Genomic DNA, 19,667 nt, shown 5'->3' with positions numbered 1-19,667 from the left:
AAGAATAAAAAAAAAAAAAAGAAGGGGTTGAAAACGCGTTCTTTGTTTTTCTTCTGAAAAATCTCTTCGCGTGTGTTGTGCATGCCTTCTCGAAAAGTGCACGGCATGGTTGAATTCGTAATCCTTTCTACACGTATCTCTTCCTCGTGTATTGAACCATTCTGAAAGAATGAAAATATCATTTGTGAAACACAGTATAAAATTTTAATAAACAAAATCACATTGTATTAAAAACATGTGTTACTTTTTTTCTGAACATGGGTGCAAGCAGAGTGACATGCATTATTAAACTTATTTTACGCTGTGTGCGCCCAGCGGGATCGCGATGATTACATTATTAATTATTTAGGCTGTATTCCATGATGTTTGCACCAGCAGGGGTTGAAAATGCATTTTGTATTTTTCTCCCCAAAATCTCTTCGCATTTTGTACATGTGTCCTTGAAAGGTACACGACATGGTTGAATTCGTGATCCTTTTTACGACTATCTCTTCCTCATTATAACGGACCATTCTGAAAGAATGAAATTATTCATTTGTAAAATACAGTGTGAAATAATATGAACATCACGATGATTTCATTAATTATTTCGGCTGTAATCTTTTACGTAGTATACACATCAATGTTTCACAACCAGCAAAACAACTGGAAGTCGGAACTAACATGGAAAGGATTATGATTTTGCAGAGGTTGTGCTTTTCTAATATACAAATAGGTTAGGAGAGTCCATCTGAATTGAGTTGTACATCATTTTAAATCTTAGAGTCTGCTCTTTCAGAAAGAGGATTGAGCTTTTAACTTTTTGGAAGATACTAAGAAACCACTAATGAAGTGCTACAGAGCATACCATTCTCAGAGGAATTCAAAGTTCATTTGATGAAAATCGATTTTTAAATGGCTGAGAAATCCGAAAACAAAGTAAAACAAAGTAAAAGCGATTCTAATGAAAGGTTGGTTCCACCTTTTATTAGGAATCGCTTTATTTTGCATATTTCAGCCATTTCAAAACCAATTTCATCAAGTAAACATTGAATTCTTCTTGGAATTATGTGCCCTTTCATATTTCAGAAGAGGTTTCTCATTATATCACACACACACAAAAAAAAAAATCTGAAACCAGGTCTCAACCAAAACTACACCATCCCTTTAACCAGAAATCCATGTTTGGTGACTTTTTGTGACTTTTTGGGGGTTTTGTGATGCAGAGTCACAATTGCAGTGTTAGATATGAAGCTACAATCAGACTATTGCAGTTTGACTGCTGAACTTCGCTCAGAGTTTTGTCATAGATGAGTCCATTGGTGATGGCATAAGTGCTTTGCCAGGCATTAACCAAAACCAGAAATGAGACAAATCCCCCTTAGAAGAAAAGAGAAACAAATGCATTGCAAAACAAAACAGAACAGCTAAGCATGCAAAAAAGTCGGTGAAAAGCAAACGGGTGAATCGAAGCACACTAAAAAAAATAAATAAATAAATAAAAAAAAGATTAAAAAAAAAACCGAAAAGAAGATTTATAGTAAAGTGGAAGAAACCATTTTAAAATGGACAAATGCAAATCTCTGTCAGCACATAACAGTCTGATTTCTGATTGCTTTGATGAATAAAAGCTATTGTGTAGCAGACAAGGTCATTATTATTAGTACTATTATCATAATTAGTATTCTGATGTAGGGAACCTCAGAGTGCAAAAACAGTGGATTGCAACACATATCATTGTATGCTTACCAAATATTTGCAATGATAGAATTGCTTGAAGTTCAGCTGCTTTCACAATTTGATTAATAAACCATGAAAATATTTCAAATGATTATGAAAGATGTGTTGAGGTATAAGTGATCCAAACATAAATACATCAGTGAACGTTGCAGTGCATTATTTTTGTTATTGTTTCCAGGCGTGTGACGGCAAACTTTATGTAACCAAGTTAGAAAATTATATCTATGCGGGCAATTATAATTTGATCAGAAAGATATAATTAAGAATAAATTATTATGTAGAAATGAAGTAGAGTGTAATACCAGAAAATACTGTGAGTGATAATAATTTCACAAAGACTCTTAACAGTATCATCATTGTGGTTATGATAATTGTGCTGTGATTATGACGATATTGAATAATGAAATACATGTTTTCAAGATCAGATTTTCCAATGAATCAGGCAACCAGAATATGAAAATTTGACAGCAACAACTGTTTCAATAGTTTCTGCAGTTACATAATCTGTCACATGACATGTAGTTAAATTGTGTAGAACTAATATTAACCCTATAAAGCCCAAGGGGGGGGGGCACATTGTGCCCCCCCCCCCCTACCAGATTTTCATTCGCCACTCCTTCGCCCTTTATCCAATTTTAACCAAATTTGGTGACTTTTCCTAAAATCTTATTCCAAACGTTTTGATATATAATTTAGCTATATTTGATATTGCTGGTTGCCATGGCAACCATAAACTGACAACCATCTCAGTCAGATTTTTGCGTATTTTTCTATTCCAATTCAAATTTACAATATTATAATGTATGAAATGGGCGTTTCTTGGCTGAAATTTGCTGAAGAAGCAGAATGTGAAGTAATTATGGCCTTGAAATGTTTTTCCTATTATTTCCTTTGTTTTTCTGTGCCAACAGCATAAAACAATAGATATAATAGAGATGCTTGAAAATAACAGTATTTTCCAAAGATTGACGTTCTATTTTGTGTCATTTTGATTCCTTCACCCAAGTTATACCTCTAATATCATTTGTTTATCACATTATCAATCTGCAAACTTAAAATTCCAATATTATGGGAATATGAAATATGATTACTATGCATGTACCTATCCCAAACAATACATCATAGGTCTCATAATGTATTTCTTTATTTTGTTATGAATAGCGCCCCCATGTGGTGACCTTGAGAAATTTCAACCATAACAAATAATCAGCTTTGACTTGCACATCATTTGTGGCAAATATGAAAAATATTGGTCTATGATAAGACATATATACTGGGGATAAAGAAATTATACAAAAAAAATCATGTTTTTAGCATATTTCCTATGTATTTCTTTATATTTTGATAAATAGCGCCCTCTATGGGTGACCTTGAAACAACTCAAGTATGCGGTCATGTAGAGTATGAGTTGCTCTACCCATGTGCTAGATATGACGATGAGACATCAAACAATAACAAAGTTATATAGGGGGGCACAATGTGCCCCCCCCCCCTTGGGCCTGTGAAGGGTCAAAATAGCTTGGGCTTAATAGGGTTAATGAGTATGAAATTGATAGTGGTGAATGAATTAAATAATTGAATCATTATCGGCGCTTATCATTATGCATCTTTAAATGAAATGTGTTTCAATTGTGGCAATTGATGAGTAAAATCAAATCCAAGTATGAAACCATGAATACCTGCAGAAACTTGAACTATCACTCATTGTGATTTTTACCCCCACCTCCAACTGAGGGAGTTCGTTCAACCAGCACTAACTTTATACGGTTTTATTTTTTATAAAAAGTTGTTACCATGGGAACGCATTGTTCAACATAGAATAAAGTCATGTTTTGTTTATTAAAAAAATCTGTTCGTCATTAAATTATGTGTCATAATTACGTATCGCAAATCAAGTGCTCAAAAACTGAGGGAGTTGGATGAATAAACTGGTAAGTCCTATGATTTTCATTAAAAAATGATGTTACCATGGCAACACACTGTCCAATATTAATGGAAGAAAATTTGAAAGAAAGGTTTGCACAAATACATATTATGACTGTCACATGTGTCAAATATCAAGTCAAATGCTCAAAAGCTGAGGAAGTTAGCTGAATCCACAGTATTTTTATATGATTTTCATTCAAAATACTCTGTTACCATGGCAACACATTGACAACGATCAAAGAAGAAATTCGCACATCAGTCAATGTACTTTAGCAGTCTCATGTGCCAAATTTCAAGTAAAATGCTCAAATACTGAAGGAGTAAACTGAATCCACAAATTTTTTGTATTCATTGAAAATGCTGTTACCATGGCAACACAATGTTCCATATCTATATATGAAAGATTGAAGTTTGCACAACTGCATATCATAGTGGTCACATGTGCCAAATTTCAAGCCAAATGCTCAAAAGCTGAGGGAGATGGCTGAATCCACAATAGTTTTGTATGCTTTTTATTCAAAGTCTGTTGTTACCATGGCAACGCATTGTTCAACAATGACGAAAAATGAAGTTTGCACATCTACGTACTATACCGGTCACATGTGCCAAATTTCAAGCCATTGCTCAAAGACTGACAAATTTATCTGAATTCACAATATTTTAGATGCTTTTAAGTGAAAAAAATGCTGTTACCATGGCAACGCATTGTTCAACATCAACAAAAGATTAGTTTTGCACATCTACATACTGTAGCGGTCACATGTGCCAAAATTTAGGTCAAATGCTAAAAAACTATACGAAGTTAGATCAATCCACATATTTCTTTGTATGATTGGTATAGAAAAAACTGTTGTTGCCATGGCAACAGATTTCTTCACATCCACACAGGGAAAAAAAGCGTCTTGCACAACTACACATTACATTGATCTGATTCTATGCTGAATTTCAACTGCATTGCTTTAAAACTGAGTGTAGTAGTGTAATCCACAATAATTTGTATGATTTTTATGAAAATATGTCGTTGCCATGGCAAAGCATTACGCGATATTAACGAAAAAGATGTCTTGCACATCTACCTTTGACAGTGGTCACACATGCCAAATTTGGGGTCAATTACTCCAAAAATGAGAAAAAAGTTTGATACAATGACTCTCAAAAAGCTATCACATAAACTTAGGAGTGCTCCTGACCACTCCTAGATTTATGTGATAGCTTTGCCAAGTTAGGAGAGACTTTATGTGCTAGCTTCGTTCATGAAATGGTTTGTAGAAAAAGTCTCTCCTAAGTCTGAGTTTATGTGATAGCTTTATGCGATAGCTTTTTCATGAAACGGTTTTTAGCAAAGTCTCTCCTAAGTGTGACTTAGGAGAGAGAAAGTCTCTCTTAAGACTTTCATGAAACGGACCCCCGGCCTGTTTGGCCCCCAGTTATGGCGTCGCCTTAAGAGGGCGCACTTCCATGAACAGTTGCTTGAATCGGTCTATAGTTAGGCCTGGCGTGAAAGATTGTGTACCGTGTGGAGATGCTGGATATGATGATCAATTTCGGTAAGTTTCATTGCGTACATTTGAATACTGATAGCATCAGATGTAGAGTAAATATTGAAGAGTATACTCGATGAGTTTGAGGTGACAAAAATGATGTTAAGTATCAAAATTCAAAGCTATCGTGATACGATTACGTCGCTCTCCTAGTGGTTGGTGGTCGCGCGCGTACAGCCCTGTCGCGACGTACCATGTACAGCGACTGGGCTGTGTATAGTAAGATTACTAAGCACTGAAATTCTTGTATAATTTGCGACGTTCTCATTTTCATCAACTCACCTGTGAACAGCAAGCAGAGAGGTGCCTGCCACATGGGGGCGCCCCTCTGTTGCTGATGTCTCTTCCTACTCTATAATTAGTACATCCCCACATTTTGATGTGTAGACATTCCTTCAGAAATATTTTCTGTTCCTTATTTGATGTATGTTTATGAAATAATCACTTTTATAGAGTTTAATCTTTTCATTTTAGTTCAAAAGACGAAGGAAGAAAAGAAGAAAAGAAGAAGAAGAAGAAGAAGAAGAAGAAGAAGAAATATCTCTTCCTCAGATGTTTGAGGCATAAATTGTCCAGGTTTGGATCCCAGCATCTTTTTGAGCAAAGTTCGTCAAAAAGGATAATGCTGCAGCACGAGATGAGTAATTTGTGATTATCTCTCTAGTTTTTTCGACTTCCCTTTTCTTGTGTGTGTGGGGGGGGGGATGGGTCATCAAAACAGGAAGAAAACAAGAAATACTTGACACACTTTTATTTTTTCTTAGTGATTTTGCGAAAAATTCAGCAGCTGAACAATTAGCTTGAATAGCAAAAAAGTGTGAGTCTTGTTCAGATAATGAGGTATAGAGATGTCCAAAACGAAATATCAATTTGAGAGACAGGAGATTCTATTTTTTGTAGGAAAAGAAATAAAGAACGCACTCACGATTTTGTAATGGTCCGAATAGTTTTCATTAATTTATTTGTCAACTTTCCCACCTGATCCGAAGGAGATCACACACACAGATATGGAAACTAGTATACCTCAGGGATAAAAACCAATCGATTTCTATTCATTTTTTTTCACTCGTTTTGAGTTTTTTTTTCACAGAATTTTATTTGAAATTCTACATGATCTTGAGTGTACTTTCGTAGATTGGAAGATGTATAAGTTGGAATGAACAATCTTAAATAATGTTTGCAAAGTTTCGAACCAAGCACACTGCACTATGTTCCATGAGAAAAGAAAAATGAGGGGTTCACTAGAAATCAGTGCTCGCTGTGATATTATGATATGAGTACTCCTTTTCCATTTGATCATAGAACTTCTATCATGATACCTCGGACAAGACAAGATATCCACCCAAAGAGTTAACCTTTCTTAATTCCAGAGTAAAAGAACAAAATTATCTAAAACAGACCAGGCTCTACAGGACTAATAGTCAGGACAGAAAGGATATCACAAACACATATACAAGAACAATAACGTGGCTGCATGACGTGCTTGTACTTTGTAAATGTAAATATACTGGAATGATAATGTGAATACTATGAATAGTGATAGTGATAACTTCATAGACATCTGATAGACCTTACATTTAAAGGGGCTGTACAGTACTGGTTGAGGTGAGGATTTAGCTTTTAACGTTTTGCGAAATATTCAGAAACCACTCTATGAGATGTCAAAGAGAATGCAATTCTAAGGGGTATCAAAAGTTTATTCGATGTAAATCGGTTTTGAATGGCTAAGATATCCAAAAACAAGGTGAAGCTAAGAGATCCTAATAAAAGTCGTGGCCTTTCGCCTTTTACTATTATCACTTTTTTTTTTGATATCTCAGCCATTTAAGAACTAATTTTCATGCTGTTTCGTATTTCATATGAGGTTTCTCATTATCTCACTTAGGAATGTTATTAACCTGAATCCTCACCTCAACCCGTACTGTACAGTCCCTTCAATACCACAGATCTACCTCTGACATAAGACGTTGTCACTATACTTTATTTTCAGAGAAATGACTCTTCTTGATCTTTCTTGAGTAGCAATGAATAATATTCAACAAACAGCTTTCCTGGTTGTGTATACCGATCTGTTATGTATGGTTTGAATGGCCCCGTTTGGTCACCAAAATTCCTTGAGTGTGAAATCTTACAGTGCATTTCCGTGATTTTCTCATCCAGAACAGAGGAGAGGGAATGGCAAGCCACCAAAATTGTGAACATTTTTACATCTTTTTTGTTTTGTTTCATCATCAACAGAAGGGTTTGAAAGGAACAAATACCTCGCGGTTCAGTGCTTCATAACTGCATAGTCTGATAGTCATGCCCGCTAGCGCTTGCGCGATCAGGGATGCAACTTAATCTTTCCTTTTCCTTTTCCTATCAATCTCTCCTCTAGATCTTATCTTACAAAAAAAAAAAAAGATTTTGTATCACGCAAAATTAGGTTTATGCCTCAAAATTTAGTATCAATTTGTTAGACTCATTTAACTATGTTACAGTAGGCCTACCTAACAATGTTATTTTCACATGATTCTCATGGTTTGTATTAACCGTGATTAAAGGATTTTATTATCTTATATTCGTTTCTTTTCATTTCTTACCTCTCAGTCACAACATTTGTCTTTGTATTTTCATATAGATATTGTTTGTTGTGCCACATTATTTTACATAATTATTTTCTGCTATATCTGTGTATATATATATATATATACAATGTATATATATATATATATATATATATATATATATATATATAGATAATCAGCTGTTACGTTACCCTCTGTACAAATGTATTCGGAAGATCGCAACTGCTGATCTGCACTTTTAATAAACATGTCGGGGAAAGGAACCAGTTGGATCCAACCTGTGACTCACTTCTCTCCGGGAGGCGAAACAATCTTCTGTTATCCCTGGTTGTCGGCAGTGCCAAGTCGAATTACTGGTACAAGCCTTTTAGGTCTTGAAACAATGAATTAACTTTACAAGTGCATTTGTAGAGAAACAAGCCGTGTCAACCAAAACCGTGAGGCAACAATTTTAATAATGCAATAATTGCTACTCCTCACTACTTACAACAATACCATGAATTTCTCCGAGAATTGTACCCTCTTTGATATTCATTATGTGGTTTACCTATCCCCACCCCCTCCCTCGGATCGCAGCAAAAGCAATACTAGTCCTTATATATAAATTCACAGTCAGATTTCTTCTTCTTTTTTTAATCCAATCTTTTGCATTCTTTCTAAATTTTGCCAAGGTACCCCTTACAAACGTTGTCACTACTTACCTCAATGTTCATTAATTTGGTAGTATGATATTCATGTTTGCATGACGGGCAAAGTTTTACCTGTTCCCAATTAATATTGGGTCTAAGGCCCCATCCCCTATTGCACTGCATTATCTTTATGTTGCGGATAAACAGATTTTTAATATTTAGCGGGGATCTTTATGCAACCTCGATGCTGAATATCCTTCTTCAAATACATCTATCTTCACTTCGATTTAACTATGTATTAATGTTGGCTTATTCTATACATCTTCTGCTATGGAAAACATCGATTACATGTCTATTTTAAATACACTTACATGGCTTAATTGATCACTTACATTCTTTGCAAAAACTGTAGGTTTCATTAATATAGATAGTGCCATCTGTGAAGATGTTACAAAATAATGATACTTGCTGAATCCTTTATTCTTCTTTTTCTTCCGTTAATTGTAACTTCATGCTTGAAGATTATTCATCATGTTTGTACCATCCTTGTGGGATGAAGAATTACTAGTGTACAGAAAAATGTTAACAATCCATAAAATTATTTTCATTGTGATTAGAAGATGTTGCTGAAAGATCAATGTTAAAATTACACAGAACGTATTATTTACTCCTAGCGATACTGCACTGAAATTTTGCTTTTCAAAATAGAGAGAAATTCATTCACCCATTTTAGGTCAACCAACAATATATCATTCAAAAGAATAATGCAAATGAATGACTAAATCTTATTGTTTTTCCTTATGCGTCTCTACCTGACTATATGTGACCGTGAATCACAAAACGAACACAAAATCGCAGCCCTTGATTTTGAGTGAGGACCTCAAAAATTTGAAACGGGTCAACCAAGTTAATCTTGAGTTTTTCATACTTTCTGAAAGAGCTATTCTTCGTCTACATTATTTTTAAGTTTGGTGTCATCAAACGAATGGGAAAGTGTGTTTGCACCAGTTTTTCTACAACACCTTTTGTAGAGTAGAGCGATTAGGTATGTCTTTAGAGGTCCCTTTTCATTTTTTTTTTATCTTTTGCACACCCTTCACTTTTCAACTATAATAAGTTTTGAATAGATAATGCTACCACCTTGAAAATTGGCATTTATTATGGACAGAATGTGTTAATTGAGCATGTTTAATTTCAGCTTAATCGAATAATTCCTTCATTGTTGTTGGTACAATGGTTTACATCCTGCTTTTTTTTTTTTGGCCCATTCATCGCACAGCCACCACGGTTTCTAAAGATTAAACGCTTGAATAGACCCTTCAGAGCCTCTTTTCTCAGTTCACACCTTTCAATAACCGCACCAGCGACACCAACCCGTTCCGAGTCGGGATTGCATTGCAGCCCTATGGCTATTGATGTATCACCTGATATGGCTTAGTATCTTGGTGACCAAAGACCAAAATACAGGGTTTTACACTGAAATTCGTAGCCAAACTATTAGATAAGATACTTACAATCAGAGGCGCGGAAATCGATTTACAATACGATTTGTTTTAAGAGCCAGTGAAAGATTTTATCCGAGGTTTTAGTCCTTCCGCACTTCGTATCGTAGTACAACTTACACAGCGCATGCGCTACCAGCCTTGCTGTCGATCGGGTATGAACAAAACGTAGCACATAATTATAATACACAATGTATGCGTGTGTAAAAACAAAACAAAACAAAACAAAACAAAACAGGACGGCTAGCTGAGAACCGAAATGAATATTCATTAGCGCATGCGCAGATCATTTTATTCACGTGATATGTTCAAAATGGCGATTCGCATCTCGCGGAGATTTTCTCAAAGATGATGACGATTAATCTTGTTTTCGGAGGTAATGGTGAGGGATACATAGTTGCCTATGATATTCAACAATATGGTATTACAACATGTGGCTTTTCGTTGCGAATCCAAGTGTCGTTTTGAACGATGAGTTGTTTATACTGAATTGCAAGCATCGCAGTGCACTTGATTACTTCACTAAATTGCATACAAGTCGTCGGGGCGCTGTTACTGGTTACAGCGCCCGCGCCGGGGTTAACCTTTCAATAGTGTGTGCTTTCTTTCCAATATTTAGATAGGTTAGGAGTGTTCATTTGAATTGAGTTACACATCATTTTTAAAGCTTAGAATCTGCTCTTCCAATATCTGCCCTAGACTAAAAATCCATGCCTGACGACTTTTTGTTGGTTTTGTGACGCAGGGTCACATATTGAGTTTATTGAAGTAGAACGAGCGCAGGGAAAATGTGGGAGAAGCAAGGTATATCTCTATCTCAAAATAATAAAACAAACAGTACCTTGAAATGAAGAGTCGACGGAGGAGCAAGGGCAGAGCATCAGTAAATGTATTACATTGAAAATAAATAGATAAAGAGATAGATAGATGAATAAATAGATAGATAAATAAATAAATACATAGATAAATGAATAAATAAATGAATAAATAGATAAATAAATAAATAAATACATACATACATACATACATACATAAATAAATAAAACACAGATTCAGTCATTAACGGCTTTGTCAACTTTTCATGTCCATGGCCCGAATTCACAGAGGTAACTGAATTCATTGTAGCAATAAGTGTCCCTCAATGAGTACGTTCTAAGAAAGATGCAATCTTGCTCCTCTGCAGTATCTGCCCTTGGCTGACCCGGATCCCACAGGCTGCTAGAGATGGGTAACGTCTCACCGGTTCCTTCCCATTCATAGACTCCTTCAGAGGAGGTGTCACTCAGCCCCGTCCACACTTTGTCGGTAGGCGGTACTCCATAAAGGGAGAGGAGAATGTCATTTTGGATGGTCATCAGCTTGCCCGACGTTTCTATGGTCACCAGATGCCCTCCAAGTTCATCGCATCTATCCCGCGCCACTTCCCAGGTCTGCTGGTCTTGTGCGCTGAAGAGATAGCACGAACCCGCAGACGAGACTGAGCCAGGGTAAACCGCGTCACACTCTGGATAACAAACAAAGAGATATCGAGTGTGAGATAGAGATGGGAGGGGTGGGGGAAGGGTAGAGGTAATGCGCGCACTCAACCACACCTATTTCAAACGTTTAAAGACACTCAATCGGGAGGGTATATTATGGACATAAAACTTATATTTCAGCCGCGGGTGGCGCCACGTAAACTCGCTTCCGAAGTTACTACGAAGCGAAATGTGTGTGTGCGCAAGACATCCCTGCTGCAATGTATCGCGCTATAGTATCTCGATTCCTCGCTTGAGCGCACCGCTGAGCTCAGGTGAGATGTGTACGTACTGTACATGTGAATTGCATGCATGGTATACGGTAGCGATGCCGTAGTTATAGCGCCTGAGCTGCCTTTACATATGTACATACGTATACGCACCTTCTATAGTGTAGCCTCCTCTCATCATCATCGCACATCGTCGATCGTCGTCACTCGTCGACCATACTCGTCAGATCAGATCAGACTAGAGTACAGCTACAGACCACAATCAGTTGACAATAGATACATGTGTGCAGGGAAATGTGAGGATGGCCATCATGGACGATGACACATCGTCATGGGTTGCGGACATGACCGCTGAGCTGTCTATTTTGAACATGGGTCGGAGACCCTGTATCATGTACTTGCTCAGGTGTTTGTAAATACAAATCGGGGAAGCGGCTGTGCCCGTACAGAGCCAACGGCCACAGTTGCACTGCACAGTGTACCTGTGGCCGTGGTAAAAGGGGGCCGTGCACCAACCGAAACACGGTTTCATCATATTCTGTAAAAAGATCTACATCTAATCAACACCAGAATCAAATCACAATAACATTGGCAATAACTCTATCTGCTAATTAGTAATTTGTCTTGATAAATATCAAATTGAAATGTTTGCTTACTTGTTTTAGTTTTCAGAATCAGATTCTGTGAACAGAAACTGTCAGAAACTAACAGAGAACTGAAAGGCTGTAAATAAGTGTAACTGTGAGTGTTAGCAAATAGTTCATACTATAAGAATTGCATTTTGCATTTTCAAGATAGTTAACAATACACATGCTTGCTAAGGATTACCATCGAACATGGGCATCACAGATTTTTGAGCTGCCACCTGGGATACTAGTCTTTGATAAAGTGAAAGACAATCGATTTTTATTTTCTTGCAACTTCAACTTCAAGTAGGGCCTAGAATCTAGATCTATCATCTAGAGTTCTAGATCTAGACTACATGTATGATGTAGCTTGAGATAGATCTATTCCAATTATCTAAAATTTATTTGCAAATCCTAAATTATATTCTTGGGGAATTCGCGTAATATGATTTGAAACTACCCTTGCCCGACCAGACGCTGTGCGAAGCACAGCATCTAACCTTATTTATAACAGCGACTGGGATGGAAAAATCTCCTGAGAGTCCTAACTAGTTCAAACTACTCAAGTAAAATTAAAAAGTCAGTGTCTAGATAAACTTTAGATCTAACCGTTACGAGTAAATTTATGACTTTTTTATAGATCTAACGTTGGACCCAAGACGGTATTACAGTTTGTAGATTACTAAGCTCTACCTCAGACAGAGTCGAGTCTAACCGTGTTAGACTAGTAGTCTTTGAGAATAGGCAGTACAAGTAGAAATGTATAATTTTATGGGAGTTAGAGAGGCGCTGTAACGTTATGGGCACTACATACACTTCAATCATTCATGTACTTACACATCATCTGGATCTGGATTCCTTGAAGTTGTTGACTTGGCCTAGGGTTGCTTGATTGGCGTAAGCCGTGGCATTGGACGTGCATGCAGCGCGGTCGTGATTTGGCAAAAAGGTGTATGTCTGCCGTTTTACAGCGACTACAAAGCCGAGAAAATTGACTTTAAAGTTTTGGCAGTTTCCTTGACCATAGAAGCCACCTAAACTGTGCAACGCTCAGGGATTCAATTCCATGATTTAGTATACACTTCAAATTTCATTTCCTGATAATTTTCTTGCATCTAACTTTAAAGAATACTTCAGAATTAGCACTTTTAGCATGTTTAGAGACATACACCTTTTTGCCAAATCTCGTTTACAGGGTCTGCGACCCACGCTATTTTGGCAAAAAGGTGTATCTTCACATACACCGTAAGAAATCATGCATTTAACTTGGCAAAAAGGTGTATGTATAAAGATACACCTTTTTGCCAAATCACGTTTACAGGGTCTGCGACCCACGCTATTTTGGCAAAAAGGTGTATCTTCACATACACCGTAAGAAATCATGCATTTAACTTGGCAAAAATGTGTATGCATAGAGATACACCTTTTTGCCAAATCACGTTTACAGGGACTGCAATCCACGCTATTTTGGCAAAAAGGTGTATCTTCTCATGCACCGTGAGAAATCGTGCATTTAAGTTGGCAAAAAGGTGTATGTATAGAGATACACCTTTTTGCCAAATTAAACGATAACAAAATATACCAGAGATTTTGTAGGGAGAAGGGTGTATGTGAGACCATTTCTAATCAAATGTTAACTCTTGACAATCTTTACTTCATTATTACAAAAAGATTTAAAAAATAACAATAAAGAAAAATATCAGGATGCACAACTTGTTCATCAAACATAGAAAAATGTGCGCAAATTACAACTCCCCCTAGAGTCTGAATATTAACAAAACATGGTCTCATGGATATGCATGGTTAAGGATTACAGCTGAAGAATTTTTCTTCTTCCTTCTCCTCCCTTTTTTCAAAAACTTCTACTTCCAATGAGATGATTCATTATATTTTTAGCTTTGTGCCCCTTTTTTCGACAAAAGGTTCGTTTGTTTTCTGTACTGAATGCTTTAGCAAACAAAAAGGCAGTTGTTTGCACATCATGTATCTGTTCTTAAAAACGCAGTTATCATGCTGCTCCCAATTTTTGCAATAAATTCAATAAATGTGAAAATTCAGGTAGGATCATTTAACGTTACTGTTCGCATCCACTGAGCACTTTGAGCAGTACATCCAAGTATCATTTCCAAAGACAGGGACACATCTTTCTCTAGACCTTTGTGTGTAACTGCCACTAAATGTCTGTTAGGTAACAGCCCCATACGCATAGCGTAATGGGTAGCCGATCTTACAGTCACACAGCACACCATTACACTATGTACAGGCTTCTACATGCACTGCACAGCACGGACAGTGCAGGGATCACTGTCATTTTGAAGCGTAGAGAACTCTCATCCCACAGCCACACTTGCCGGAAAAGCTGTCATTTCAACAGAAATGCTAGATTTTACGAATCTGCGCATCTAATGGCATAGAAGTGGCCGTAGAGGTCTAGGACAAACGTTAGATCTGAACTTCTAGATATTAGGTACTTATTTTACTCACCGACTAGCAACAAGGAGAAACTTCTGCAGTGCAACGGGCTGCCAGTTTGAGTCAGGAGCATGGCCCGCCACCGCACCGACCGGTGAAACGGTACACATACATGCCAGCAGCACGTATAACAGAGTATATAATATACACAGAGTATAAAAGATACACCTTTCTGCCTTATCATACTTCGCAACTATAATTCATGATTCATTCGGCAGATGGATGTATCTAAAGATACACCTATCTGCCAAATCTTTAAGCTCTCCCCAGCGTGCACGGTTAGAGGTGTATCTAGAGATACACCCTTTTGCCAAATCATGTAGTTCTCTATCCTGGTACGTCATTGTACGTCAAGGGTGTATGTAAAGATACACCCTTTTGCCTAATCAAAAGCAGGAAAATTGATAAAATAATACAGAGATAGCCCCAAGTATCTCGGAAACAAAGGATCGATGACTTACGAAAGTTGGTCACATGAAAATTTCGGCATCGAAAACCCCCCAAATGGTAAAAACCAAAAACATGATATTTTTCAGACATACACCTTTTTGCCAAATCACGACCGAGCTGGGTCGACGTCTCACGCTGTTACATATTCCACCGTGCATGCTGTAACACGAATTTGCACATTCTAAATTCCTACAAAACTGTTCATGCAACTCCAGCAAGTGGAAAGCAAATTTTTCATCGGCACGCTGACGCTGAAGCTTCCCCTTCTGGCCTCTAGTCTTACTTGTCCTAGTAGTAGTAGTAAGCATGCGAAGAACACGGCTCTCTGCGTTCTCCATTCGTCGATAGCGTCATACAAGTAAATCCGTTTGCAGTCTTTCGAGTTGGACGGCTGTTTGATCTCCATTGTGAAGTTTTATTATTAAACCAAAGGCTAAGCCGAACTGAACTGAACTGAAGCAGTGCTTTTTATTGCAAACAGTACACGCACACCACACACATTGATATTGACATACCGATGACTTTATATCGACATTATATGTTACGATCCGGCCGAACGTATCACAGCTGACATGGGATATGCAGCAGACAATATTGCACAATGATCAAAACAACAAAACAACCTACCATATGCATTGCAACTTGATATAACAAGCTTAGAGTTTTAATATTTCTTCATTAAACTATATTTATAAAACTAAATACCGGTATTTGATAACGTAATATATAAATAATATATGATATTGTTATAGGATATTTCCGGAAATTTCAAAACATTATTACTTAGATTGCTGAAATTGACACCACTTTGCATTTAAACAGAGACTGGAGCCTGGTACGTACGTACACACACAGCTCTCTCAGTTGTCATGACCGGAACCCGTACGAGAGATTTTCATGCGCATGGCTGTTGTGCAGTTTTGTGCGTGCACCCATTTGGCCCCATTCGGTAGGTATTCGGGCGTCCATGTTGAAATTAGGGTGGACGGCTCGCACGGCTCTTGTAGTCTAGCTGGGTGTTCGCTGGTGCGTTGCGTAGCGTCGTGTTCGGCATTCGGTACGTACAGGGGGTACGGTAACGGGAGGAGCAGCGTGTCGTGCTTTTCTACTGAGCTGCAAATCGCCTGCGACGACTGAGTGTCTTTAAAGGGGTGGTTAAGTATTGGTGGAGCTGAGAATTTGGCTTTTGACTTTTTTTCAAGATACCAGGAAACCACTTTTGAAATAGTGCAGAGGATACCATTCTAAGAGGAATTCAAAGTTTATTTCATGAAAATCGGTTTGGGTAAGGCTAAGGCACCAAATAACAAAGTAGAACAAAGCGATGGTAATAAAAGGTGGGTCCCACCTTTTATTAGGATCCCTCCTTTTGTATATCTCAGCCATTTCAAGAACCAATTTTCATAAAATGAACTCTAAATTACTCTTGAAATTACATGCTCTTTCATATTTCATAAAGAGTTTCTCAGTATCTTACTACCAATCGTTCCTTCATTAGAATTTCTAGCTATTTACCATCGCTTTTCTGATGAATCATTATTTATTTGTATTATACATTACTTCATATTGGTGTGTTATAATCCCGTAATGGCGAATAGGGTTATAAAGAAACTTCTATTACATCGAAGTAAAAATGTTGTTCTCAAAATTATAGCCTGTAGGTAACTCTGAGCACTAAAAATAACGGGTTAACCTATCGTTAATCTGGGGTTATTTATATTTTCTAAACATGCAATTCTTTTTTTACAGTATTCGAAAGTTTGGTATTATAACACGAATGGAAAAACCTATTTCAGCATTTTTTTTTTTTTTTTTTTAGGTGCATGTGATTAGCATGTCTTATACTTAGGCCATCCCTCATTCTTTAAAATAAAATATAAAACTTAAACAGACTCTTCACTTTCAATTCGTATAACTTCTGAACGGATAACGCTACTCCTTGAAAGCTGGCGAAGTTCATGGATAGAATATAGTAATAGAGCAGACTCTTTGTTCAGCTTAATCTCCCTTATTATTTTTTTGCTAAGGAGTTTTACATCCTGCTTTTGTCCCATTAATTGTAAGGAGCGCGACTTGATCAAGAGGTGAATAGACGCATTTTTCAAAGCCTCCTTTCTCTTTGCACACTAATTCAAAGTGTGTGTTCTCTTCGCAGTATTTAGATAGATTAGGATAGTTCCTTTGAATTAAGTTACACACCATTCTAAAGCTCAAAATCTGCTTTTCCATCAATTGTCCTTACCTAGAAATGGCGACTTTTGTTGATTTTGTGATGCAGGGTCACATAATCTTTATGTCCTGTACTGTTATCTTTGCTGTAACAAAGTTTGGATATGATATTGAAAGGAAACTGCTGGTCCCGAGTACGTCGTTATAACGGGAGTTCCCTATATGCACATACCCATTTCACACCGCTTTCCAACAAATGATCCCGGGCACTCGCAGGTGAAGTCCTCCAGAGTTTCAAGACAGGTTCCTCCATTCTGACAGGGGTTGGGCTCACAGTCTAGTGCGTGCAATTATCAGAGATGAAAAGAAAAGAAGTTTTAGGTATAATGGTGTTTTTTTTTCCCCACACCAATTATTGTTCTTCTACCTTTTAACTTTAAAGTTTGTTAGGATCTCTTCCTTGGTCATTCACTTTTATAGTCCTGTTGCTGATGGGTGAGTATTTTCTTTTTCTTTTTTCCTTGGGGGGGGGGTGGGGGTTGTAGACACAAAGAGATTTTTATAAGAACAAAATGATACCTATATTAAAACGCATAAATGTCTCCTACTACAGGCAGAAAAAAATAAACAATAACAAAACAGAGATACGCCAGTTGGTTATTGCAAAGCAACATCATTTAATTGAATTTGTTGTGTGTGTGTGTGTGTGTGTGTGTGTGTGTGTGTGTGTTATTTGAAGGAAGGCATAAATGTAATCGGTAGCATCATGTTTTTAAATTATATCACTATGTCTGTTGACATTATGCTGTGATCTCTAATTAATTTATTCTTTTCAGACATGAAAGAAAATATATATATGTATGTATATTATGTATAAATTATATACATGTACATCGGCTACCCACCAGGGTGTCCACAGTACAGGTTAGTCTTCTCTCTAGCGTCTTCCGGAATCATGACGTCATAATGAGGATGGTCTCGTGGGATGAACTTAGGTTTCAACTGGACATAATTGCTCGTCTTCTCGGAGAGAGTGTCGGGACAAAGGGATTCCATGTTTAAGGGTGCATGGAGGCATGTATCTTCAACAGCTGAGACGGTCTCCGCGTAGTGAACTAAATGGAGAAACAAGTGGAATATTTAATGTTAACGTTACCGCATCAGTGAGTTGCTCACGACTTCTGAAACTACCCACATAATATGAGTTATTCTATAAATTCAAACACGCCAAATTCCTATCTCTCACTGTTTGAATGGTATCATCGTGTTTGGTTGTAGCAGTATAGTAGTAGTAGTGCTAGTAGTAGTAGTTGTTGTTGCTGTTGTTGTTTTACAAGTACGAAATGTATAATCGAGATTCCTTGTAATTTCATCCATTAATTATTCTATGAACTATGAAATCGTTAAGATGCCGATGATGTTATCAAGCATGATGTTCGGCATGCATTAGATGGAGAATTATGATAAGTTTGTGTCTTTTGCAAAATATCGCGGTGGAAAGCAAGACATGTATAATCTTCTTGTAATGTTCGCCAAAGCCTATCTAGGTAAATGATGAAAGAAATTACCACATAAAATTATAATATGTTCACATCGACGGAAGAGAAAAGGAAAAAAGACACACACACACACACACACACACACACACACAAATGAATATTTCTCGAGTATCCGGTTGTGTTAGCACAGTTTTGCAATTGTTTAGATGGAAGAGAGGGCACAGCAGACTTAGAGCATGAGATAATTTTTTTCTCTTGGTAATAACGCAATGGCTATACTCACGTCTTTGAAATGCAAGGATACACACTAGGGTTTGAAAATGACGTTGTTTTAAAGCTTGCATCTCGTCTTACAGAAGAACTCTCTGAAAAATAAGAGCGAATAGAACGTGCTAGAGCATGTGGCTATCTCGGTACAACGATAAAAACAAACAAACAAACCAGAACAACACAAATTTGCCTCATTGACTGCATGTATCAAAAGGGGTCATGCTAATCATCACGCTAACAAGATGATGCCATCGAAATTCCTACACCCACCTAGACTAATAATAATAATGATAATTATAATGATAATAATAACAGTAATAACAATGATAATGATAATAACAATAACGGCAGTAAATGTTATCCGAAACTTGTAAAGCTTGAAATAAGTTATGAACTAGAATAAAATTATCAGTTTATATGCGTTTGAATATAGTATCTTTGTCGCTTTACTTAATATTTTAAACACTCTAGGCATGCTAGGTGGCTGTATTCGATCAATGAAATCCGTTTATGGACCCTGTTTTATGAAGAGTTAGAATTGATTATAAAG

The 19,667-nt window shown here is 37.0% G+C and overlaps 1 protein-coding gene across 1 annotated transcript; it reads right to left on the bottom strand.

The window, feature by feature from the left end:
- Positions 1–10,935: 10,935 nt before the first annotated feature.
- On the bottom strand, positions 10,936–19,212 carry LOC140226379 (brevican core protein-like). Its single transcript, XM_072306862.1, has 4 exons — positions 19,131–19,212; positions 18,254–18,463; positions 17,581–17,685; positions 10,936–11,388 (listed from the first exon to the last, which is right to left on the bottom strand). The coding sequence occupies exons 1-4, from the start codon at positions 19,189–19,191 to the stop codon at positions 10,964–10,966; spliced, it is 801 nt and encodes a 266-aa protein (XP_072162963.1). The 5' UTR covers positions 19,192–19,212; the 3' UTR covers positions 10,936–10,963.
- Between the last annotated feature and the right edge of the window lie 455 nt (positions 19,213–19,667).

Source organism: Diadema setosum, chromosome 3, assembly GCF_964275005.1.
Source record: "Diadema setosum chromosome 3, eeDiaSeto1, whole genome shotgun sequence".
Lineage (NCBI taxonomy): Eukaryota > Metazoa > Echinodermata > Echinoidea > Diadematoida > Diadematidae > Diadema > Diadema setosum.
This window is presented reverse-complemented; position numbering and strand designations above follow the sequence as displayed.

Coding starts and splice junctions, on each gene's coding strand:
- LOC140226379 (XM_072306862.1), bottom strand. CDS start 19,191: ATGCAAGCTTTAAAACAACGTCATTTTCAAACCCTAGTGTGTATCCTT. Junction 17,686..18,253: donor CCTGTACTGTGGACACCCTG/GTGGGTAGCCGA, acceptor TGCACGCACTAG/ACTGTGAGCCCAACCCCTGT. Junction 11,389..17,580: donor TGGAAAGCGGTGTGAAATGG/GTATGTGCATAT, acceptor TTTGTTATCCAG/AGTGTGACGCGGTTTACCCT.